Here is a 26,434-nt window from a genome sequence, read left to right as displayed (position 1 = left end):
TAGAACCTTGAAATCAGCCCTTGCCTTAACAGGAAGCCAGTGTAGAGAGGCTAGCACTGGAGTAATATGATCACATTTTTTGGTTCTTGTCAAGATTCTAGCAGCTGTGTTTAGCACTAACTGAAGTTTATTTTGTGCTTTATCCGGGTAGCTGGAAAGTAGGTCATTGCAGTAGTCTAACCTAGAAGTGACAAAAGCATGGATTAATTTTTCTGCATCATTTTAGGACAGAAAGTTTCTGATTTTTGCAATGTTACGCAGATGGAAAAAAGCTGTCCTTGAAACAGTCTTGATATGTTCGTCAAAAGAGAGATCAGGGTCCAGAGTAACGCCGAGGTCCTTCACAGTTTTATTTGAGATGACTGTACAACCATCAAGATTGATTGTCAGATTTAACAGAATATCTCTTTGTTTCTTGGGACCTAGAACAAGCATCTCTGTTTTGTCCGAGTTTAAAAGTAGAACATTTGCACCCATCCACTTCCTTATGTCTGAAACACAGGCTGCCAGCGAGGGCAATTTTGGGGCTTCACCATGTTTCATCGAAATGTACAGCTGTGTGTCATCCGCATAGCAGTGAAAGTTGACTTTATGTTTCCGAATGACATCACCAAGAGGTAAAATATATAGTGAAAACAATAGTGGCCCCAAAACGGAACCTTGAGGAACACCAGAATTTACAGTTGATTTGTCAGAGGACAAACCATCCACAGAGACAAACTGATATCTTTCCAACAGATAAGATCTAAACCAGGCCAGAACTTGTCCGTGTAGATCAATTTGGGTTTCCAATCTCTCCAAAAGAATGTGGTGATCGATGGTATCAAAAACAGCACTAAGGTCTAGGAGCACGAGGACAGATGCAGAGCCTCGGTCTGACGCCATTAAAGGTAATTTATCACCTTCACAAGTGCAGTCTCAGTGCTATGGTGGGGTCTAAAACCAGACTGAAGCGTTTTGTATACATCGTTTGTCTTCAGGAAGGCAGTGAGTTGCTGCGCAACAGCTTTTTCAAAATGTTTTGAGAGGAATGGGAGATTCAATATAGGCCGATAGTTTTTTATATTTTCTGGGTCAAGCTTTGGTTTTTTTCAAGAATGGCTTTATTACTGCCACTTTTAGTGAGTTTGGTACACATCCTGTGGATAGAGAGCCGTTTATTATGTTCAACATAGGAGGGCCAAGCACAGGAAGCAGCTCTTTCAGTAGAGAACACACGTTTACTTGATTGCTGTTCCCGCAATTCACTCTTCACTCTCATGGCGTTTTTTTTCTCTTTTCTTGACCTAGTTATAGTTCCGCTTCATCCTCTCATCTAAGTTGTAAACATTGACACACGCTTTGACACGAGGGGGAGGCCATTGCGTAATTTGCGGGGCACTACGCAACTTGCGTAGGGAGCGTATAGGGCCTTCCGGCTCTGATGGTTATAATATCAATACTTGCACCTAAAGGCGTTTCTACCATCATTTCTCGCACAATTCATTTTACCAAACCAAAAAGATCCCACCATGTCGAACGAACAAATGATCTGTTGGCATTTATTGAAATTGTACCGAAACTACCTGTTTCCATCACAGCTGTCATTTTTATACCTTATGACTTTATTCTGTGGATGGGAAACATGGTTGTAGATATAGACTAAGGACGAGTCAATGAAGGTCATTGCACAACACAATTTTAGCCTACCCCCCTGATCCAAGTTCGTTGCAACTTGCAAGTTATTGAGAAAGGGGAGTTTGATCAACGAATAATGCAAGGAGTAACCATTATCATACCAGTGACCGAACTGCGGTATAGGCAGCCTATTCGCTCATGGCGCAATCCGCTCGCACCAGCTATTTAGGAGCGACTTGTGGCGCGCTCCTCATCTACTCGCCGCTCCGTTGACAGGCTCACTTCTAAACGCTGCCTTAAAGAGCGGCAACGTATCGGTAACCGCTAAGTGGGAACTTCACCGGGATACTTCACTGACAGGTCACACGTTTACTCGCCGGTCATTAGACTTTTTCGTTGATTTATCTTACATTTCTCGCTGAAGCGTCCGTTCAATAGATCTAGAATAGAAATACAACTGTCTTGGACTCTGGCTCGGGGGTGGTGTAGGCTCGTGGAGTTAACAGGTAGGCGAGATAAACGTGTGTTCACGTTCTTTGCCAGCAAGGGAAGAGCGAGGCGGATTGTTCTTGAAATCCACAGACCGGCAGCCAGAAAGGAAGAGTAGATGCTGCACGTGCAGTAGCTAATGGGGATCCTAATAAACTAATATAAACAGGAAGCCTACATTCTCACCAACATCCATTTCCAGGTCGTATTCCCTCCGCGCATCTGATTGACTTTGATGGACGTTTGATTGGTTGATGTAATGCCCATATACATCATCGATCGAAAATTGACAGAGATACCTGGTAAGTCGGTTACACGGTGCCAGATCTATTCTAAATATTGCTGTTTGATGCTTGGTCTGTGTGTGTGGGACAAGTGGCATTCACCGGTTGATCATCGTGTCGTCCCATTGAGTTTTCTTTACTCTTGTTTTGATGTGCAACAGTTTAGGATATGAACTCAGTCGCATAAACCCGTTCGGCTCCATTTCCTTGGTCATTCAGTGTCTCTCGCCAGATATGATCATGTGTTTATTGATGTCATAATTGTAGACAGATTTTTTTGTATTTTTTTTTGCTCACAAAATAGATGTTTTAATAGGAGTAGTTTTCTCTTCGGACATGCTTCGTACAGACTAGAATGTGTTTTGTGATGGATCTTTAAAAAAAAAAAAAAACGTGAACATATTTTCATTCCAGCTCTGTCATTTCTATAAATAAAATCCAGTTTGAGTTGTTGTGTTGGGGACAGTCATGGACATATGTGTTCGTTTCCATTGTAATGATTCCCTGTAGGTGTTGGGCTCAGACTACATGGTTTTATAGTCTTTAGCCATTATTCAAAGGATTCATTTCAGTAATTGAAACTTTTTATCATCTGGACATTTTGATGGTTAACAATAATGTCTTAGTGGAACCGTAACTTCCGGGAATAGGCTTAAGTTACGTGTGAAACATGACTTTCATTTTGAAGGGGTTTGTGAGGTCTCATTGCGATGTTTCACATTCATCAGAGTAACAGACAACAATCATAAATAAAGCCTGTGTGTGGAGCCTTAAACCCATCTGGAGCCCCCACACGAACAGAGGTGTGTGCGAAACTGTGTGTGTGGTGCGTGCATGCTTCTGTGTGTGAGACATAGTCCTACTAAAAGTGCTGCCTACAAGTCACTCCTACAGTAAGAGGGCCCACTGTCTCACTCCTACATGCCTCACTCCTACATGCCTCACTCCTACATGCCTCACTCCTACATGCTAACTGCCATCTCTCTTTCACATCTCTCCCGCTTCCCCCCACCTCTTGCATATGTCAGACGTCATTCTATCCTAGTGCTTAGACTTGACGTGCCTGGCAGGATTAGGACTTTCTCTCTCACACACACACACTCATGTAGCACCCCCCCCATATCAAGACCCCAAACCCCCCCTCAACATACACCTCGTGGTGTGACATTGTGAAAGCACACATGGCTGCTGTCGTCACCATATGTAATCCCTTTCTCTCTGTGTGTGTGTGTGTGTGTGTGTGTGTGTGTGTGTGTGTGTGTGTGTGTGTGTGTGTGTGTGTGTGTGTGTGTGTGTGTGGAAACAGTTTTATGTGCTGTGCAGTATGCAGGCTAGAGTAACAGTAAGCTCTAATTAGTAGGTCAAACAATGCTGATCTTCCTCTGCCTCTCTTTCTCTTCCTCCCCTGCTTCTCTCTGCCCCTGCCTCTCTCTCTCTGCCTCCCCCTGCCTCTCTCTCTGCCTCCCCCTGCCTGTCTCTCCCCTTGCCTCCCTCTCTCTCTCTCTGCCTCTCTCCTCTTCTCTTTTCAGAATACCCATTGACCCTCATCCCTCCATATTTCTCTATCTGTGTCTGTGGATCTCCTGTCTGTCTGTGTATTATCAGCCTATGGAATGCATGTCTTCCAGGTAATATATAGCTGCAGTGACATGCCACTCCTGGCAGTCAATCATTGAACTGGAGCCAACTGGGATGATGGAATAGGAATGAATGCATAAGCGTTCACATGATGCCTGAGGAGATGGCACATCTAACAGTTAGCATCTGAATTATGATGAGTTCCAGCTAAAGCAGAGTGTCTGGTCTTCTCTGCTTCCTTGCTGTAATGGCCAATTATCTGTCCTCCTAATGCGCCTGACATTAGGCGCTTAATAGGTCCAGGTTACAGGTGTAGAACAGTAACGGAGAGTGTTGTTCCGTCTACGCATTCAGCCGTTCTGACGCCTTACTTCAAGTAGATATCAGGCACCTGTGTGTGTGTGTGGTGTGTGTGGTGTGTGTGGTGTGTGTGGTGTGTGTGTGTGGTGTGTGTGGTGTGGTTGAAAGGGAGGCAGAGAGACTTTGTCCCCTGGATGGGTGCTCTCATCTCAGCCAGCTAACAGCAGGAGCCTCCCTTATGCAGACTCGGGTCACTGAACCAGCTTGTAAATGTGTGTGTGTGTGTGTGTGTGTGTGTGTGTACTTGACAAGCGGGGATCAAGGATTCATTGCCTGCTAAGGAAGAGTTTACTACTTGCTACGTGCACTTTGCTGAAGAGTTGAACTACAACTTGGTGAGAGGCAGAGCTGATCTTTTCTGGTTCTGGAGCCTGTATTCTTCTGCTGCACATTACAAGGTAGGGTAGTATATTTTCATCTGGACCATTTTTGTGGACTTTTGTAAGGTTTGTACCTTACTGTGTGACCCCCCCCTCCCTTTCCCTGTCTTTCTTTTAGAATTTAGCTACTTATCTCTCTCTGTTTTTCTCTCACTTTCTCTCATTCTCTCTCTATTCATCTCTCATTCTCTCTCTATTCATCTCTCATTCTCTCTCTATTCATCTCTCATTCTCTCTCTATTCATCTCTCATTCTCTCTCTATTCATCTCTCATTCTCTCTCTATTCATCTCTCATTCTCTCTCTATTCATCTCTCATTCTCTCTCTATTCATCTCTCATTCTCTCTCTATTCATCTCTCATTCTCTCTCTATTCATCTCTCATTCTCTCTCTATATCGTGTTGTTGGGGGGGGGGGGGGGTTGACCTTTATTGTGTTGTTGGGGGGGTTGACCTTTATCGTGGTGTTGGGGGGGTTGACCTTTATCGTGGTGTTGGGGGGGGTTGACCTTTATTGTGTTGTTGGGGGGGTTGACCTTTATCGTGGTGTTGGGGGGGTTGACCTTTATCGTGGTGTTGGGGGGGGGGGGGGGGGTTGACCTTTATTGTGTTGTTGGGGGGGGGGGGGGGTTGACCTTTATCGTGGTGTTGGGGGGGGTTGACCTTTATTGTGTTGTTGGGGACGGTTGACCTTTATCGTGGTGTTGGCGGGGTTGACCTTTATTGTGTTGTTGGGGGGGGGGGGGGGGTTGACCTTTATTGTGTTGTTGGGGGGGGGGTTGACCTTTATTGTGTTGTTGGGGGGGGGGTTGACCTTTATTGTGTTGTTGGGGGGGTTGACCTTTATCGTGGTGTTGGGGGGGTTGACCTTTATCGTGGTGTTGGGGGGGGGGGGGGGGTTGACCTTTATTGTGTTGTTGGGGGGGGGGGGGGGTTGACCTTTATCGTGGTGTTGGGGGGGGTTGACCTTTATTGTGTTGTTGGGGACGGTTGACCTTTATCGTGGTGTTGGCGGGGTTGACCTTTATTGTGTTGTTGGGGGGGGGGGGGGGGGTTGACCTTTATTGTGTTGTTGGGGGGGGGGTTGACCTTTATTGTGTTGTTGGGGGGGGGGTTGACCTTTATCGTGGTGTTGGGGGGGGGGGTTGACCTTTATTGTGTTGTTGGGGGGGTTGACCTTTATTGTGTTGTTGGGGGGGTTGACCTTTATCATGGTGTTGGGGGGTTGACCTTTATCATGGTGTTGGGGGGGTTGACCTTTATCGTGGTGTTGGGGGGGGTTGACCTTTATCATGGTGTTGGGGGGGGGGGGTTGACCTTTTATCATGGTGTTGGGGGGGGGGTTGACCTTTATCATGGTGTTGGGGGGGGGTTGACCTTTATCATGGTGTTGGGGGGGTTGACCTTTTATCGTGGTGTTGGGGGGGGTTGACCTTTATCGTGGTGTTGGGGGGGGGGGTTGACCTTTATCATGGTGTTGGGGGGGGGGTTGACCTTTATCGTGGTGTTGGGGGGGGTTGACCTTTATCGTGGTGTTGGGGGGGGGGGTTGACCTTTATCGTGGTGTTGGGGGGGGGGGGTGACCTTTATCGTGGTGTTGGGGGGGTGACCTTTATCATGGTGTTGGGGGGGTGACCTTTATCGGGGTGTTGGGGGGGGGGTGACCTTTATTGTGGTGTTGGGGGGGGGTTGACCTTTATCATGGTGTTGGGGGGGTGACCTTTATCGTGGTGTTGGGGGGGTGACCTTTATTGTGGTGTTGGGAGGGTTGACCTTTTATTTTTACAGCTGAGTTGTTGCCACATCTTTCTATGAGATATCATGTTTAGTTGGTTTATATTCTTCAAGGAGATTATTTCAGAGTTAACCTTCTTTGTCTCCCCTCAGGTGAGTCGTTACAGCCAGCAGCTGAAGGAGTGTTGAGCATGGTGGAGACCGTCCCCCCTAAATCGGCTAAGAAGCCCCGCTGGACCTCTCTGGAGATCGGCCTGCTCACCATTGTCTCCCTCCTCTTCATCGTCATATTGGCCCTCATTGTCCTCTTCGCCACAAAGAAGACTGACAGTGGTGAGTGGAGAAACTCCTAGAGCAATCACTGTCTATCTATCAAGCAAGCAATGAATCTATCAATCAGTTAGACAGTCAAATCAAATGTCATTAAAACGTTATGTAAAGAGCATTTAGCCATCTCAACAGATGTTATGGTGATATGATGTGCTATTGAAAAAAAAATCTGTTTACTATTCATACGGTTGCAATCTTGTGCGCTTGTATAGCCTACTTCCTGTCAGCGACGACCCTAAAACATAGAGTTAAGTCAAATGTTATGGCACATTTTAATATGTGGCTTTCAGACATCGAAGGGGCAATATGCGTTGCTACATTTAAAAAAACTTTTATATTAATGATATCTAACGTTACCCATTTTGATACTCTCATTAGCTTAGGTCAACTGTTGTACCCCATTTAGAACACAAAATATAAGATTGTTTTGCTCCTATGTTTGTAAACATTTAAGTTGTAAACAAACACTAAATAGCTGGGCGGCAGGTAGCCTAGTGGTTAGAGCGTTGGCCCAGTAACCGAAAGGTTGCTGGGTCGAATCCCCGAGCTGACAAAGTAAAAATCTGTTGTTCTGAACAAGGCAGTTAACCCACTGTTCCCTGGGCGATGAAGATGTGGATGTTGATTATGGCAGCCCCCCCCAGCACCTCTCTGATTCAGAGGGGTTGGGTTAAATGCAGAAGACACATTTCAGATGAATGCATTGTTCCCCCTTTCCCTTAACATGGTTAAAACTATAATTTTGATACCATGGATGGTCAGGCCTTGCAACCATAGATCTGTTAATGAATTTGAAAGTGGTTACATTTCTCCAGCCCCTATCCCACAGCTTTTTACCAAAACAGTGTAGCAGGGCTTTGTTATTGTTCAAACTGCAGATTACCCCCTTAAAGTTTGTCAGCTCAAGGGGAGCGTTAAAGCCCATAGTGGCCTGAATACTGAAACCCACTAAGGTGCAGGGTTTTCAACAGGCTGTTAGGGATGGCCAGTAGTGGCCTGAATACTGAATCCCACTGAGGTGCAGGGTTTTCAACAGGCTGTTAGGGATGGCCAGTAGTGGCCTGAATACTGAATCCCACTGAGGTGCAGGGCTTTCAACAGGCTGTTAGGGATGGCCAGTAGTGGTCTGAATACTGAATCCCACTGAGGTGCAGGGTTTTCAACAGGCTGTTAGGGATGGCCAGTAGTGGCCTGAATACTGAATCCCACTGAGGTGCAGGGTTTTCAACAGGCTGTTAGGGATGGCCAGTAGTGGTCTGAATACTGAATCCCACTGAGGTGCAGGGTTTTCAACAGGCTGTTAGGGATGGCCAGTAGTGGCCTGAATACTGAATCCCACTGAGGTGCAGGGTTTTCAACAGGCTGTTAGGGATGGCCAGTAGTGGCCTGAATACTGAATCTCACTGAGGTGCAGGGTTTTCAACAGGCTGTTAGGGATGGCCAGTAGTGGCCTGAATACTGAATCCCACTGAGGTGCAGGGTTTTCAACAGGCTGTTAGGGATGGCCAGTAGTGGTCTGAATACTGAATCCCACTGAGGTGCAGGGCTTTCAACAGGCTGTTAGGGATGGCCAGTAGTGGTCTGAATACTGAATCCCACTGCATCTCAGTGCTAGAGACGTCACTACAGAAGCTGGTTAGATTCCAGGATGTATCACACCCGAGTCACATAGGGCGGCGCACAATTGGCCCAGCGTCGTTAGGGTTTGTCCAGGGGTAGGCCGTCATTGTAAATAAGAATTTGATCTTAACTGAGTTGCCTAGTTAAGTAAAGGTTCAATAAAATGTAAATAAATGTGAAGCTTGTTGAGAGCTTTACGGCCATTGGAGATGGAGCCTTCCTAGTCCTTTACAGGCCAATAAACACTGTGATAGGAGCTATGAATGGGGTTGTGGGAATAAAATAGAACGAGGTCACTGTTCACACTGATTTCGTTACAGACACGGAGACATGACGTCTTCATGTTTACTAATCCATGACAATGGATAACTAAACATGGGCAGTACGTGAGTGTCGATTAGATTATCCCAAATGTGACAGTGTGCAGCAGGTGACGTTGGTGAGTAATGATTGATAGTGAGAGAACTGATTGGTACTGAAAGGCACCACTTTATTGTTTTCAGATAGCGGGATTAAGATATCCCAGCAGTTTGTCAGCAGTCATAAAGTGTTCTACTACTGACGACTACTATCTGACCAGCAGTACTGTTTCCTTCAGAAGAGTTCTACTACTATCTGACCGGCACTACTGTTTCCTTCAGTAGAGTTGTACTGCTGTCTGACCGGCACTACTGTTTCCTTCAGTAGAGTTATACTGCTGTGTGACCGGCACTACTGTTTCCTTCAGTAGAGTTCTACTACTGTCTGACCGGCAGTAGTTTCCTTCAGTAGAGTTATACTGCTGTCTGACCGGCACTACTGTTTCCTTCAGTAGAGTTCTACTACTGTCTACTATTTATTTAACCTTGTTATTTTATCAGGGAGTCATACTGATTGAGACCAAGGTCTATTTTGCAGATCAATTACAGAAATGACAGAAAATACACACATCAATATAAATACAAAATGCATGCTGAAAGAAAAACATGGGCCTAAACTACCACATTCATCAGTAATAAGGTCCTCAATCAGCTTTCTGAATTACCCTAGAGGCACCAAATCCCTCTTCGGCACAACACATACAAGTGCAGGTTACAGTTTTTTACAGACAAGTCTATTGTTTATACTGAATTATTATATTCAATACCAGTCAAAAGTTTGGACACACCTACTTATTCAAGGGGTTTTATTTTTACTATTTTCTACATTGTAGAATAATAGTGAAGACATCAAAACTATGAAATAACACATATGGAATCATGTAGTAACCAAGAAAGTGTTAAACAAATCAAAATATATTTTTAGATTCTTCAAAGTAGCCACCTTTTGAATTGATGACAGCTTTGCACACTCTTGGCATTCTCTCAACCAGCTTCACCTGGAATGCTTTTCCAATAGTCTTGAAGGAGTTTCCACATATACTAAGCACTTGTTGCTGCTTTTCCTTCATTCTGCGGTCCAATTCATCCCAAACGATCTCAACTGGTTTGAGGTTGGGTGATTGTGGAAGCCAGGTCATCCTTCTCGACCATTGGCGACTCAAACCTCCTTCTCGTGACTATTTGCACTTGGACTGGATAGGCTAAAATGATAAGCAGAATATTAGCACTGTGTGTGCACAGCAGCGATGGGTTCTGTTCTCTAGCAGTGGAAATGACGCTCCACACCTGGTACATGCAGCATACATCAGCTGGTGAGCAAGCAATGCGTGTGGACAGGCAGGCTCGTCTGAAACCACCAGTCACCAGCCTACTCTTTAGCTTTGCCTGGTTAAGAAACACAAACTGCTTTATGAAGTGTAAAACAACACTAGTGTGGAGTTTAATAGTAAACAATAGACTAGATATTTGTCTCTCTCTCTCTCCCCTTGAGGACCGAGAAATAGGCTGTCTCGCTCCGACCTCCCACTTTCCCCCCTGCATCCCATAGCCAGATTCTGACAAGTCTCAGATTAACAGAAAATTACAGACGTTACCTTCTTAGTGAAGTATTTTGGGAATTTTCTGTTATTTTGCTACATAACGTTCCTGTAGACTTAACCCTGATTTGGTCAACACCAGTAATAGCCTATGGAGCGTTGATGATGCCTGCTATGAAAGTATCAGCCTTGTCCCTGTTTCACTGTCGGCTGCTGTGTGAGTGAGCCACTCTCACTCCCTCTCCCCATTGTGCTCACAGAGGAGGGAGAGATGCATTATGAGAAGAAACAAGCGTATGACCTTTGCTCAAATGCAATTGTGGGGAAAAAGACAGTTTTCAAAGCAACTACTGTTGTTCTAGTTACAGAGAGCTTTCTGTGAGTACCACTTCACAGCCGGAGTAGGCTGTAGCTTAGTGTGGTTTTGATGCACCCGCAGAGTGGAGCAGAGCATGTCATTTTGCAGTGAATAGGTAACCTAGGACTATTGCTGGAAAGTCTTTGTCGGACATAAGCCTAGATTTTACTGATTTAGATTAACCAATTAGCCATCATGGCTATATAGCAACAATATCTTATATTTAGAGTTAGCAATCTAAGTGTTTTGAGTTCCCACTTCTACAGGTAGTGTATAATATAGCCTACAGGCCAATATGCACAAAGATGGTGGCAAATTCTATGAAGAGCAAAAAAAATGTTTCTGATAATTCTGGATCCTACTTTGACAGGTTGCACATCAATATAAATCAGCATTTCCTGGATATGTTAGATGAAATAGCTTACTTTTTTAATCATAGGTTACCATCTTAGTTGTCCTACTGGTTTCTGGAAGAAAATTGTCTAGAACCCTGCCCCTAATATAAAGTAGCTGTTCACTAACTTTCTATTTATTGTTATCGATATAAAATTATTATATATTGCACTAATTTCCCTAATGTGGACATTTTCTAGTTATTATACTGAACAAAAATATAAACGCAACAATTTCAATGATTTTACGGCGTTACAGTTCACAGAAGAAAATCAGTCAATTGAAGTAAATTCATTAGGCCCTAATCTATGGATTTCACATGACTGGGCAGGGGTGCATAGAGGAGGGCATAGGTCCACCCACTAGGGAGCCAGGCCCACCCACTAGGGAGCAATCAGAATGAGTTTTTCCCCCGCAAAAGGGCTTCATTGAAGACAGATACTCCTCAGTACTGATATGGAGGTCCTGAGCTGACGTGGTTACACATGGTCTGCGTTTGTGAGGCCGATTTGGACGTACTGCCAAATTCTCTAGAATGACGTTAGAGGCAGTTTATGGTAGAGAAATTAACATGACATTTTCTGGCAACAGCTCTGGTGGACATTCCTGCAGTCAGCATGTCAATTGCACACTCCTTCAACTTGAGGCATTTGTGCCATTGCGTTGTGTGTCAACTGCACATTTTATTATCCCCAGCACAAGGTGCACCTGTGTAATGATTATGCTGTTGAATCAGCTTTTTGATATGCCACACCTGTCAGGTGGATGGATTATCTTTGCAAAGGAGAAATGCTCACTAACAGGGATGTAAACAAAATCTGAGAAATAAGCTTTTTGTGTATATGGAACATTTTGGGGATTTTTTTTTTTTATTTCAGCTCATGAAACATGGGACCAACACTTTACATGTTATGTTTATTTTTGTTCAGGATATATTTTGCAAGTTCTCATTTTCACCACAAAACTGAGTCGTATTACACATCCATTTAAAAAAAAAAAAAAAGTTTTTTTACTTCAGATTGGGGATATTAATGTAAACCGTTATAGTCCTAACGATGACCCTAAATTGTTTTCTTTAAACAGATTCATATCTTTGGTTAAGTACCGTTGACTTTTCATACGCGACTCTCCGTGGCAGCGCTGTTGTAATTTTCAAACTCAATTGGCAAGGAGAAATCAGCTCATTTATAAAAGTAGTTGGCCACAAACAAATAGTCGGATTTGACAGTCAAGCTATCAGTCAAATGAGAGCCAACACCTGTCCCTATTTAGAACTACCTGTGGAGAGATGATTTGTTGAAATTTTCCCATCAACAAAGTGTTGCGTTTCCTTTTTTATATTGAATATATGCTGTAAAAATTGTCCCAGAAGGGGACGACCTCTACAGGTTGTGTAGTATATATTTAGTATACCCAAGCTCTTTGTGGTTTGTCTGTTTTAAAAGAGTAGCAGCAGCAAACTGTCCATGTTCCAATACCATATCAATGTGTGTGATTCATTTGCATGTGTAAAGGACATCACACTGCTTGCTTAGCGAGTACCATTTCCTCTCGATTCGACCCATACCTGGCGTGAACTCGGGACCTCAGCCTCAAAAACACACGTGACTGTCCTCCTCAAGCCTCTTAGCCGATCGCCCCAGCTCGAAAGCTAACTAATGAGGCGAAGAGTACGTTGATTACAGGAAGTCATCTGACAGGAAGTCATCTGAACACAAATGAGACACCTGTATGTGTAGAGTAATTTGTATGTTACATTTTCAAATTATAACAACCTATTTCAGTATTTTGATAATGAATTTGGTGTTTTGACACTGGGCTATAAATTCGAGGTATGATTTATGAAAATAAATGATTTCAAAAGGGTTGTATTTAACCCTGAAAGTGCCAATGGGTCAAAATGTCATCATTTTGAACCCCCTTTTTATTTTATCCTTGTGAAATTGTAGGACTTTGTTAAGGAACTAGTTACCACAAAAAACACTATTTACCATGTCTGTTAGTGTGGAGGAATGAAAAATAATCTCTCTGTATAATAGTGGTGTGGGGTCCAGCTGAAAATATGGACTCGTTAGTAAACCACATTTGGCACAGAGGTAGATGTACAATGCTGTGAAAAAGTATTTGCCCACTTTCTAATTTTCTCTACTTTTGCTTGTTTTGGATACTGAATGTTATCTAATATTAGGTTTTGTGTAGAAGATCTGATAAAGGGAACCTGAGTGAACAAATGTCACAACAATTACATATTTCATAAACAAAGTTATGCAACACCCAATGCCTCTGTGTCATTTTTTTTCTTCTCCCCCTTTCACTCAATTACTGGTTGTGCCACCTTTAGCTGAAATGACTCCAACCAAACGCTTCCTGTAGTTGGTGATCAGTTTCTCATGTTGCTGTGGAGGAACTTTTGCCCACTTTTTTTCATGCAGAACTTTTTTGAAACTGCTTGTTTTAAGTCCTACCACAACATCTCAGTTGGGATTAGGTCTGGACTTTGACTAGGCCGTTCCAAAACATCAAATGTGTTGCTTTTTAGTCATTTTCATGTAGATTTGATTGTGTGTTTTGGATTATTGTCTTGCTGTGCTTCAGCTCACAGACACATGGCCTGATATCATCCTATAGAATTATTTGTTACAGACCAGAATTCATGGTTCCTTTTTATTAAGGCAAGTTGTCCAGGTCCTGAGGCAGCAAAGCATCCTCAAACCATCACACTACCACCACCATGTTTGACTGTTGGTATGAGGTTCTTACTGTGGAATGCAGTGTTTGGTTTTGGCCAGGCATAATGGGACCCATTTTGTCCAAAATGTTATACTTTGACTCATCTGTCCATAGAACATTCTTCCAAGAGTATTGATGATCATCCAGGAGCTTTTTGGAGAACTTGTCTACTTTTTGGATGAGAAGGGTCCCATTTATGTCTGGTGAAAATCCAAACACTGCCTTCTACAGTAAGAACCTCATACCAACGGTCAAGCGTGGTGGTGATGGAGCACGGATTTTGCAACGTCAGGATTGTGGGTTCAATTCCTGGGACTAACCATACTTAAAATGGATGCAGTCACTTCTAGAAGTCATAAGGCACTTTGGATGAAAGCATCTGCTAAATGGCATATATTATTACTATGTGCCCATCCTCCCCAATTAAGGTGTCACCAGCCGCCCGTGGTAGACATTGGTATTGCCCTTTTTTAAGCAAAAAAAATAAGGTAAAAAGCCACTGAACAAGCCCCAAAACGTGCTACGGTTTATTGATTTTGATAATAGTCCTGAAATCTTGCCCAGCCTACTAATAGTGGATCCATTTTTTTAAACAGTCACAGCAGGCAGGATGCAAACAGGGAGGTAGTTTACCACAAGAGTCCGCACCGCTCTGTGTGCGTCACTGTGCGTGTTCTGCCTCATTATGGTGTTGTGATTTTTAGCGCCACCTGCTCGACGTTTGTTCTACTACATCTTGTTAATTGCATTTTATTCTATGGTATTTTGGTATGTGCTCCATTGGAATCAGTTGACCACCCTTCATCACAGGAAGATGTATTCCGGGGTATCTCTAGCCATCCTTGTTGTGTCTGCCTGCGAAAGCATTGTCTGTAAGTCTAACATGTTGTCTGTATGTTCATCTTGCTATATCAGAAGTTATTATCTTCAGAGGATGTTGTTGTTTGGGTTTTATGTCAGTTGTTTTGCTGAGTAGCAGCTTGCCTAATAAATCAGACTGTGATACCAATTCTTGGGATTCAGTCTGAAACAAAGCACTGTAAAACCGTGGAAAGTTTCCTTTTCAAGCCAGAATGTTGAATGTGATTTACATTTTGAACTTATTCTACCGGTTGTCTGTGCAGTTGGTCCTTCAGTTGGTTTAAATTTGAAACAAAATATCCACAGGAAGGTATTATTTACCCAACTTAGAGCGCGACGCCGGAACTGGAGTTGGCATTTCTATGACCTGACACGCGCAAAACCACAAACACCTGCAAGACTACGGGTGGTATGCATCGTCTGCGTGTACCATCGTCTTGTGCATGAGCAAACACACAGAGACCTGAGTTTTGAAGTCGGTTTAATTATGCTTTCCTGTCGATATTTTGTCTCAAATTTCAACCCACTGAAGGACAAACCCCACAAACAATTGATAGAGTAAGTTCAAATGTAATTTTAGTCAACATTCGTGACAGACAAGGGACATTCTTTTTATTGATTTATTTTTTCTGTAATTGTGCATGGTTTTTCTGTAACTTTGCATAGCCACAGCAGGACTATGTGGCAGATGGCATCACTTGCTAAATGTGATCTCTTCATGACTTATGCTAGCATACAGGTCTATTTGGGCAGTGTTTGAATTTAGAACGTTGTTCATTTCAATATGCTTATTGGATACAGCTTTTACCTAAGCATTCTGTTGCACAATGGGTAATGTCTGAGCTGCATGTTCATTGCATTTTTCTTTGAAGTTTCACACCATTTCATTAAATACTGAAGGTTTGGAGAAAGCCTAATCCTGACTCTTGACATGGTTTTTGAATGGAGTTTGGCTGTCTGCCTAATTACGGTTGAACACAGCCTGAGGAGGACAGTACAATGTGTGTGTGTGTGTGGGGTGACCATTTTGTGATAATCAAAACAGAAATTAGCCACAGAAGGCTCATCCAAAAATGCAGCGTTTGCATTGGGTTAAGGTTAGGGACGTCCCTAGGAGTCGAGATGGCGCTAACACGTTTAAACAGGCAGCCCAATTCGGATATATATTTTTTGTCTTTTGATCAATCTCAGCAGATCTTTCCACAGCAGATCTTTTTCAGAGCTGATTTGATTGGTCAAAGACAATTAGTGAAAAAAAAGATCCTTATTGGGCTGCCTGTATAAACGCAGCTAATGAGGTTGACAGAAAACAGCCTGAAAGAGTAATTATTTACCCCAAGTCTGATTTGGAGCCCACCCACCATTTCATTCATGTTTAAAACATCTACTTAACTGTTACATTTTTTTATTTATTATTGATTATCACTATCAACATTAACATCTCGTTCCTTTTCTCTGCTAATATGCTGTTTTTTTTCCCCTGGCACTACACCGCTGACTCAAATGACCAAAGCTTGATAATGAGTTGGTTATTTGAATCAGCTGTGTAGTGGTTGGGCAAAAACCAAAATGTTCACCAAGAACCCTGTTCTATTCCAATCCCTTCATTACTGCACAGGAAACCAAAGCACAGTTCATGGTTTCCCTCCTGGTTATTTCCTAGAAGGGGATCAACAAGGATTATACGTAGATTATGCCAAACATTCATTACAAATGAAACGCTCTCAGGAGCCAAATGTTCATTCAGCCATTTAACCAAGTCAAACATTTTTCATTCAGTTCCGTTCACTTAGATGTGCATCTACTTCCTGTAGCACCTTGAGGTTTGTGACAGTGTGATCCATCTTTAATTTATCTCATGTAATATACATTTAGTGCTTAAAGTAAAAGTTTTTTACAATTTATTTTATATATATTTTTTTTTAAACAACCAAATCTCTATTATTGATGTAAGTGGCATGTTATAGAAGGGTCTGGACACTTAAAAAAAAAAAATATATATATATTCTCCATTTCCTCATTGTGCAGTACGGGGTCTCTGAGAAAACATAAACAAACGCTCCATAAACACCCCGTTCTTTTAGAAACAGAAACTCTCTCAGTATAGTGATGCAGGTCTTTAGATGTTATACACATGAAATTGTCATTCTGAACTTTATCCGCAGCATTAAATTCCTTTTTGTGCGACTCCAACTGTTTCCGATATCCAGCAGTTCCATTCTCCGTGTAGCCTGCTGCTAGAATAGACAGAGGTATCGCTCGAGTCTCTTGAAAACCAAGTGAAACCGCAAAAAAAAGTGTTTGGACGCTTCTATAACATGACATTACATCAAAAATAGAGATTTGGTTGTAAAAAAAACAATTCTCCTTTAAGTTGGCAGTGATGGTTTATATTTTTTCCCCTTTTTAGATGGTGTCTGCACCACGGCGGACTGCACTCAGTCAGGTAAATACACATGCATACATACATACATACATACATACATACATACATACATACATACATACATACATACACAGGTAGAATATGAGCTGTATTTGTCTGTGTGCAGCATCTCGTCTGATAGAGAACATGGATGCCAATGTGGACCCGTGTGACAACTTCTACCAGTACGCCTGTGGAGGCTGGTTGAAGAAGAACATCATCCCAGAGACCAGCTCCCGATATAGCACCTTCGACATCCTACGAGACGAACTGGAGGTGGTCCTGAAAGGTTAGAGACACACACACACTCACACACACACAGACGCATGTCTTGCTAGGAAGCTGAATGTGTGTCCAGGTCAGATAAGTCTTGTAGCATGGCGCAGTTTGGATTCAGTGAGTTTTCCAGGGAGGTGTAAGGGCTGGGTTTGGATCTGTTGGCCAGGGAGGTAGGAGTGAGAGGGGGCTGGGTGTGGATCTGTTGGCCAGGGAGGTTGGAGTGAGAGGGGGCTGGGTGTGGATCTGTTGGCCAGGGAGGTTGGAGTGAGAGGGGGCTGGGTGTGGATCTGTTGGCCAGGGAGGTTGGAGTGAGAGGGGGCTGGGTGTGAATCTATTGGCCAGGGAGGTTGGAGTGCAGGCTAGGGTTGGTATGGTTGGAGGATTTACTGGGGTTAAAGCAGCTTGTCCTTCAGGGAAAACCTGGGGCTCTAGGAATAGTCACTGTGGTTAATGGTGTCATCTATCTGCAGCGTTTACTGCCAATGCAGGAACATTTTATTTTAAAAGGTGCATAGAGGACAAAGCGTCATCTGATGAAATCCCGACCTTAGAATAGTTGGAGGCCTCTAACACCATCTGGTTAGCACCATCTTGACAGTAGATTTACAGGAAGGCTTCCCTTACACCTGAAGGAGTGGGTGGAGGTGGGGGCTTGAAGGTGTTTCTGATTACATTGGACATATGTATGTCCCTGCACGTGGGCCAAATCAAATTGTAAACTCAGCAAAAAAAGAAGCGTCACATTTTCAGGACCCTGTCTTTCAAAGATAAGTCGTAAAAATCCAAATAACTTCACAGATCTTCATTGTAAAGGGTTTAAACACTGCTTCCCATGCTTGTTCAATGAACCGTAAACAATTAATGAACATGCACCTCTGGAACGGTCATTAAGACGCTAACAGACGGTAGGCAATTAAGGTCACAGTTGTGAAAACTTAGGCCTTTCTACTGAGTCTGAAAAACAACAAAAGAAAGATGCCCAGGGTCCCTGCTCATCCGCATAAACATGCCTTAGGCATGCTGCAAGTAGGCATGAGGACTGCAGATGTGGCCAGGGCAATAAATTGCCATTTCCGTACTTTGAGACACCTAAGACAGCGCTACAGGGAGACGGGAGGGACAGCTGATCGTCCTCGCAGTGGCAGACCACGTGTAACAACACCTACACAGGATCGGTACATCCGAACATCACACCTGTGGGACAGGTACAAGATGGCAACAACAACTGCCCGAGTTACACCAGGAACGCACAATCCCTCGATCAGGGCTCAGACTGTCCGCAATAGGCTGAGAGAGGCTGGACTGAGGACTTGTAGGTCTGTTGTAAGGCAGGTCCTCACCAGACATCACCGGCAACAACGTCACCTATGGGCACAAACCCATCATTGCTTGACCAGACAGGACTGGCAAAAAATTGCTCTTCACTGACGAGTCGTGGTTTTGTCTCACGAGGGCTGATGGTCGCATTCACGTTTATCGTCGAAGGAATGAGCGTTACACCGAGGCCTGTACTGTGGAGTGGGATTGAGGTGGAGGGTCCCTCATGGTCTGTGGCGGTGTGTCACCGCGAGCTTGTTGCAGGCAATCTCAATGCTGTGCATTACAGGGAAGACATCCTCCTCCATCATGTGATACCCTTCCTGCAGGCTCATCCTGACATGACCCTCCAGCATGACAATTCCACCAGCCGTACTGCTCATTCTGTGCGTGATTTCCTGCAAGACAGGAATTTCAGTGTTCTGCCATGGCCAGCGACGAGCCCGGATCTCAATCCCATTGAACACATCTGGGACCTGTTGGATCGGAGGGTGAGGGCTAGGGCCATTCTCCCCACAGAAATGTCCGGGAACTTGCCTTAGTGGAAAAGTGGTGTAACATCTCACAGCAAGCACTGGCAAATCTGTTGCAGTCCATGAGAAGGAGATGCACTGCAGTACTTAATGCAGCTGGTGGCCACACCAGATACTGTTATTTTTGATTTTGACCCCACCCTTTGTTCAGGGACACATTATTCAATTTCTGTTAGTCAGATGTCTGTGGAACTTGTTCAGTTTGTCTGTTGTTGAAACTTGTCATGTTCATACAAATATTTAAGTTTGCTAAAAATAAACGCAGTTGACAGTGAGAGGACGTTTATTTTTTTGCTGAGTTAATTTGTCACATGCGCCGAATACAACAGGTGTAGACCTTACTGTGAAATGCTTACTTAAAAGCCCTTAATAACCTGTTTGGGATAGGGGGCAGTATTTTCATGTTCGTATGCAAAGCGTGCCCAAAGTAAACTGCCTGCTACTCAGGCCCAGAAGCTAGCATATGCATATAATTGGTAGATGTGGATAGAAAACACTCTTTTAAAAACTTTTAAAATAATGTCTGTGAGTATAACAGAACTTATTTGGCAGGCGAGACCCCGAAGACACCCATCCAGGAATTTTTTTTGTTTGTTGAGTTCACTGTGTTTTCAATTAGTTGAGACTCTGAAATATGAGACTCTCACCCCTCTCTTTTAGCATATTTTACAGTCAACCTCTTCCTGTTCCACTTTATATGCCCTCAATCACACTCTGGATCACCCCTTTATTTCTCTCCTCTTCTCATCTGCCTCCCTCTGTTATGCTCTCCACCTCCTTTCTGTCTTTTGACGTCTCAAGTATCTGTGATTAACTTGTATGGCTTTTTAAAGCATACTGAAAATCAGCGGTAGAGTACTCTTGGGGGTCCTAATTTGTCTGAGTGAATGGGCATGATTGTCCACTGCCAAAGCCTGATTGTATTTTATTATTATTATTTTTGTCTGTGTTTTGATTCTCAGGTTTATGTCTCTGAATGATTACTGTAATTCAGTCTCCACACTTTCTCTATCAGACATCATTATCACCAGAACAATGCTGTCAGAAGAAAAGCTCACCCTGGTACCAGACGGGTAGACAATTGTGTCTGCTAATAACAGTCAAGGTTAAGACAAAATTCACAGGAACAAACTGTATGAAAAGATAAGCGGGGCAAAATAAGGTTGTGTTTTGTCATTGGTCCTGATGGTCTAATCTTCTGCTGTCGCACACTGAATCCTCATGTGATGAAATGGGCTTTGTGCCAATGGAAGAATATTGCATTTCAAATTCTGACGGACAGAGATGTGGGATGCTGTATGTGTGCTCCCATGTCTGTCTGTGGAGTTTCCTGTCACATCCTGTAGTAACTAGATCTCAGGACCATGGAGCCTGACTGACAAGTGTTCTGCCTGGTCAGCATATCCTGTATCTGTTAACAGCTGCCTGCAGGGCGCTGCTCTGGTCACACCTGGACAGCCGTTAACATCAGGTGTTGACAGCAGGTGTTAACAGCAGTAAATAACCTGTACTGTATCGGTATGTGTGTGTTTGTACGGAATGTTTGTGTAGGCTTAAGTGTGTGTGTGTGTGTTTGTACGGTGTGTGTGTGTGTGTGTGTGTGTGTGTTTGTACGGAATGTTTGTGTAGGCTTAAGTGTGTGTGTGTGTGTGTGTGTGTGTGTGTGTGTGTGTGTGTGTTTGTACGGTGTGTGTGTGTGTGTGTGTGTGTGTGTGTGTGTGTTTGTACGGTGTGTGTGTGTGTGTGTGTGTGTGTGTGTGTGTGTTTGTACGGAATGTTTGTGTGTGTGTGTGTGTGTGTGTGTGTGTGTGTGTGTTTGTACGGAATGTTTGTGTGTGTGTGTGTGTGTGTGTGTTTGTACGGAATGTTTGTGTGTGTGTGTGTTTGTACGGAATGTGTGTGTGTGTGTGTGTGTGTGTGTGTAAATGCCTCACGTTGTTCTCCACTGCAATAGAAAGTCATAAAGGAACCCTATAGGCGCCCACATATTAGGTTTGGTCTCCTCAGCTATGGCGACACGAACATATGTACCTCGCATACTCCCTTAAAAGACCTTGGGCTTAAAAATGAGTGGCAGTATTAATGTGTCTCTCTTGAGACGCTGTAGCAACAACATAGCCAGTATACACTTCCTCAAAATAAGGTAAATAAAAAAAACAAATCTGATTTAATTTCGAAGTTTCTGCTGAGGAGACCTTAGTTGTGCAGTTTTCCATTTAACTAAGATGTTTGGTTTAGTATTTCTCAAGATAAAGAATGTGCATGAAAATCTACTCCTTTCTCATTTAATGACAACAAACCCGTCCACAGTTCCCACTCCTACTACCGACCTGTTCAGTACGGGGACATCGGTTCGGTCTGCACTGTGAACCCGAAATGAATACATCAAAAAATGACAGTCACTAGGCCTATAGGCTAAGCCTACGCTGCGTTGTATGCCTCTTGAGTAAATCTGAGCTGAAAGAACATTTCTGTTTAAACAACTAGAAGCCTTTAATCTTACATTTTAAAACAATTGTGTGCACGAACAGCTGAAAAAACCCTCACCAAAACGAACAAAAACGACAACCTCTTGTCATAATATATGCGCAAACTGTTTTGACGGGCTTAATGAGGCACTGCTCTTGGCTCTTAACCACAGCTGTGTGTGGGTAGGACAGTTTTCCACCTCTCTCTTTGTTTCAGGTATGGCATACTCTGCAATAATTTGCCCAATTGACCGTGAGCTTTTTAATTGTACCTTGTTTGTGCCGGAGGGGGAGGGAGAAATCGGTGCAAGTCCAAAAGAGAGAAATGTAGAAAGATGATTAACTTAGAGAAAGGCAAGTGAGGAAATGGGAGGTGACATGGTTGTTATCTCTGTGGGAAGGGCCCAATGAGCTGTCAGTGACATCACAAAGGGCCAGACAAAATGTCTGTCAGACAGACAACAGTGACATCACAAAGGGCCAGACAAAATGTCTGTCAGACAGACAACAGTGACATCAGCGGGGTTAGACAGAGCGGATCACTTTTGTCAAATGGTCACCGCTTTCAAGGTGTTGCACGATGTTTAAAAACATTCTCTGACTTGCGCCTATATGTCGATTTGCATGAACTTTATACAAATCAAAGGTCATTCACTTTTGACTGCAGTCAACTGCAAGTTTCTGCAGTTGCTCTTCACCAACTTCATCCTGCAGCCCTCACCTGCATTGTGGGAGGCTCTATCGTCAGCCAGACATTCTGTTTTTTTTTCTTTTTTTTTTTTTTTTTTTTTTCACCCACGCGAACAAAAGTTTGGGGTCACTTAAATGTCCTTTTTTTTTAACGAAAATGAACATTTTTGTCAATTTTCACATCAAATTGATCAGAAATACAGTGTAGACATTGTTAATGACTATTGTGGCTGGAAACGGCATATTAAAAAAATATATATATATATATATATATATATACAAATTTCATGGAATATCTACATAGGCGTACATAGGCCCATTATCAGCAACCATCACTCCTGTGTTCCAATGGAATGTTGTGTTTAGCTAATCCAAGTTTAGCATTTTTAAAAGGCTAATTTATCATTAGAAAACCCTTTTGCAATTATGTTATCACAGCTGAAAACTGTTCTGATTAAAGAAGCAATAAAACTGGCCTTCTTTAGACTAGTTGAGTATCTGGAGCCTCAGCATTTGTGGGTTCGATTACAGGCTCAAAATGGCCAGAGACATAAACCTTTCTTCTGAAATTCATCAGTCTATTCTTGTTCTAAGAAATGAAGGCTTTTCCATGTGAGAAATTGCCAAGAAACTAAAGATCTCGTACAACGCTGTGTACTACTACTTTCACAGAACAGCGCAAACTGTCTCTAACCAGAATAGAAAGAGGAGTGGGAGGCCACGGTGCACAACTGAGCAAGAGGACAAGTACTTTAGTGTCTAGTTTGAGAAACAGATGCCTCACAAGTCCTCAACTGGCAGCTTTATTAAATAGTACCCGCAAAACAGGCGGGTACAATTTTGCTGGGGGGGGGGGGCAATTAAGAGATTTGAGATCTTTGCCCACGCATTACCATGGCACTTCAATTGATTAGCTTGAGTTAGATTTACTTCTTTACTGCATTTATGTGGTTAGACAGAATGTCTAAGTCAGACATCTTATGACAGCACAGAGGGTCAGACAGCACGAAGTCAGAAGTCAAGTCCCAACAAATCCGTGCTCCATGTTCAGCTTGTCAGCAATACTGCAGTTGTTGCCTGGGTCTGTAGAACATATACATGGAGGATTTGCTCTGCGGAGACACACTTCCTGTTTAGTTCCTTTTTTATCAGGATGGGCCCTGATGTTGGTGCCAGATAAGGTCACATTATTTAAGTGTGTGTGTGTGTGTGCGTGCCTCACGAGCATCATGTGGTCTTTAATCCATATGCGTGTACACACTCTCTCTCACACACACACACACACACACACACACACACACACACACACACACACACACACACACACACACACACACACCAGTCAGTTGTTAATCCAATCATACACACATGATCTGTGCCCTTTGGCAGGAAGCTCCCTATGAAGGGTTCCTAACCCAGAGCTTCATTAAGATTAAATGAGTAGATAAATAGTGCACACTAGGTAATGAGACCGCAGGGGTTCTGCCCTAACCAGAAGAGGGGGTGATGGGAAGAGGCAATCGGGGGAGAGGGAAAGAGGAAGATTGAGATGACAGAGAGCTGTTACTGTAAGAAAGAAGAAAGAAAGAGAGGGGGGCAGATGAAAGGTAGAAATACAGAGTGGGTGATACAAAAAGGTTGAGAGAAAAATAAAAGCACATTCTTTGTCCTAACTCTAGCCAATGTGTTTTTTCCTACTATTACCACTGCTAGTGCATGTGGGAAGGACCTCCAATTTAAAGCATTGTTTTTACCCTGCTTGTTTTTTGTTCTGTGATGTTTCTCAATGTTTGTTATGTGGTGAAAAGCAGCGGTGCCAGCAGACAGACGGCTCCTTGGCCTGGGGTCTGGCTGAGTTCTGTCTGGTCTGGAGCGACCTGTTGCGGTCTCTCTGGGGGGCAGCATTCTATTGTCCTCCAAAACACAGATTCCATGTTACTCACAACACTCGCAGCTGAACTGATCTCCCCACCTCATTATAGATGTTTTGGAGAAAAGCGTGGAGGGGGAGGCCAGTGCCCTCACTAAAGCCAAGACCCTCTACAGATCCTGCACCAATGAGAGTGAGTCTGCTGGTCTGTTTTGTTGGGGTCAATAACATTTCAATTCAGACATTTCAGTCAAATGAGTTGTCTACCGCTTTTTAAACTATGAGTTAACCTTGGTCACTTCCTGTGTTTTTTTTTCTTTGTTTTCTCCCACCTCTGAAGGTCAGATTGAGAAAAGGGGCGGAGCTCCTTTACTAGACATGCTCCCTAATGTATTTGAGTGGCCAATAGCAACAGACGACTGGGAGAGTGTCTATGGTAATCTACACTGCTCTTCTCGCACTGTGTGTCCTACACCCATTTTTGTTTATCTATCCACAATCCAATTCAATCCTCCTCTGTACTCTCCTCTTCTACTTAGGTAACACATGGAAGTTGGAGGATGCCATTGCCATACTAAATGAAAAATATGGAACTCATGTCTTGGTTAATTTTTTTATCGGCACTGATGACAAGGACTCCAATTCACACATCATTCATGTAGGTGGCCGTCACATGCACAGAGAGAACGCCTATACTCCGTCACATGCACAGAGAGACGCCTATACTCCGTCACATGCACAGAGAGACGCCTATACTCCATCACATGCACAGAGAGACGCCTATTCTCCGTCACATGCACAGAGAGAACGCCTATACTCCGTCACATGCACAGAGAGAACGCCTATACTCCGTCACATGCACAGAGAGAACGCCTATACTCCGTCACATGCACAGAGAGAACGCCTATACTCCGTCACATGCACAGAGAGAACGCCTATACTCCGTCACATGCACAGAGAGACGCCTATACTCCGTCACATGCACAGAGAGACGCCTATACTCCGTCACATGCACAGAGAGACGCCTATACTCCGTCACATGCACAGAGAGACGCCTATACTCCGTCACATGCACAGAGAGACGCCTATACTCCGTCACATGCACAGAGAGACGCCTATACTCCGTCACATGCACAGAGAGACGCCTATACTCCGTCACATGCGCAGAGAGACGCCTATACTCCGTCACATGCGCAGAGAGACGCCTATACTCCGTCACATGCGCAGAGAGACGCCTATACTCCGTCACATGCGCAGAGAGACGCCTATACTCCGTCACATGCGCAGAGAGACGCCTATACTCCGTCACATGCGCAGAGAGACGCCTATACTCCGTCACATGCGCAGAGAGACGCCTATACTCCGTCACATGCGCAGAGAGACGCCTATACTCCGTCACATGCGCAGAGAGACGCCTATACTCCGTCACATGCGCAGAGAGACGCCTATACTCCGTCACATGCGCAGAGAGACGCCTATACTCCGTCACATGCGCAGAGAGACGCCTATACTCCGTCACATGCGCAGAGAGACGCCTATACTCCGTCACATGCGCAGAGAGACGCCTATACTCCGTCACATGCGCAGAGAGACGCCTATACTCCGTCACATGCGCAGAGAGACGCCTATACTCCGTCACATGCGCAGAGAGACGCCTATACTCCGTCACATGCGCAGAGAGAACGCCTATACTCCGTCACATGCGCAGAGAGAACGCCTATACTCCGTCACATGCGCAGAGAGACGCCTATACTCCGTCACATGCGCAGAGAGACGCCTATACTCCGCCACATGCGCAGAGAGACGCCTATACTCCGTCACATGAGAGAGACGCCTATACTCCGTCACATGAGAGAGACGCCTATACTCCGTCACATGAGAGAGACGCCTATACTCCGTCACATGAGAGAGACGCCTATACTCCGCCACATGCGCAGAGAGAACGCCTATACTCCGTCACATGAGAGAGAACGCCTATACACCGTCACATGAGAGAGAACGCCTATACTCCGTCACATGAGAGAGAACGCCTATACTCCGTCACATGCGCAGAGAGACGCCTATACTCCGTCACATGCGCAGAGAGACGCCTATACTCCGTCACATGCACAGAGACGCCTATACTCCATCACATCCGCAGAGAGACGCCTATACTCCGTCACATGAGAGAGACGCCTATACTCCGTCGCATGCGCAGAGAGACGCCTATACTCCGTCGCATG

General features: G+C 44.0%; 1 protein-coding gene across 2 annotated transcripts in view; it reads left to right on the top strand.

The window, feature by feature from the left end:
- The first annotated feature begins 1,863 nt into the window (after positions 1 to 1,863).
- The window catches only part of LOC115163780 (neprilysin), a 43,625-nt gene continuing 19,054 nt past the window's right edge, over positions 1,864 to 26,434 (top strand). The window contains exons 1-7 of one of the 2 annotated variants that reach the window (XM_029715944.1): positions 1,864 to 2,408; positions 6,595 to 6,774; positions 17,041 to 17,076; positions 17,183 to 17,344; positions 24,325 to 24,405; positions 24,553 to 24,648; positions 24,752 to 24,870. In XM_029715944.1, the coding sequence (XP_029571804.1) occupies positions 2,366 to 2,408; positions 6,595 to 6,774; positions 17,041 to 17,076; positions 17,183 to 17,344; positions 24,325 to 24,405; positions 24,553 to 24,648; positions 24,752 to 24,870 (717 nt within the window). In that variant the 5' untranslated portion in view covers positions 1,864 to 2,365. Of the gene's footprint in view, positions 2,409 to 4,594; positions 4,727 to 6,594; positions 6,775 to 17,040; positions 17,077 to 17,182; positions 17,345 to 24,324; positions 24,406 to 24,552; positions 24,649 to 24,751; positions 24,871 to 26,434 lie in introns of those variants that run through there. The other variant, XM_029715945.1, reaches the window with a different exon arrangement.

Source organism: Salmo trutta, chromosome 26 (genome assembly GCF_901001165.1).
Source record: "Salmo trutta chromosome 26, fSalTru1.1, whole genome shotgun sequence".
NCBI classification, from domain to species: domain Eukaryota; kingdom Metazoa; phylum Chordata; class Actinopteri; order Salmoniformes; family Salmonidae; genus Salmo; species Salmo trutta.
This window is presented reverse-complemented; position numbering and strand designations above follow the sequence as displayed.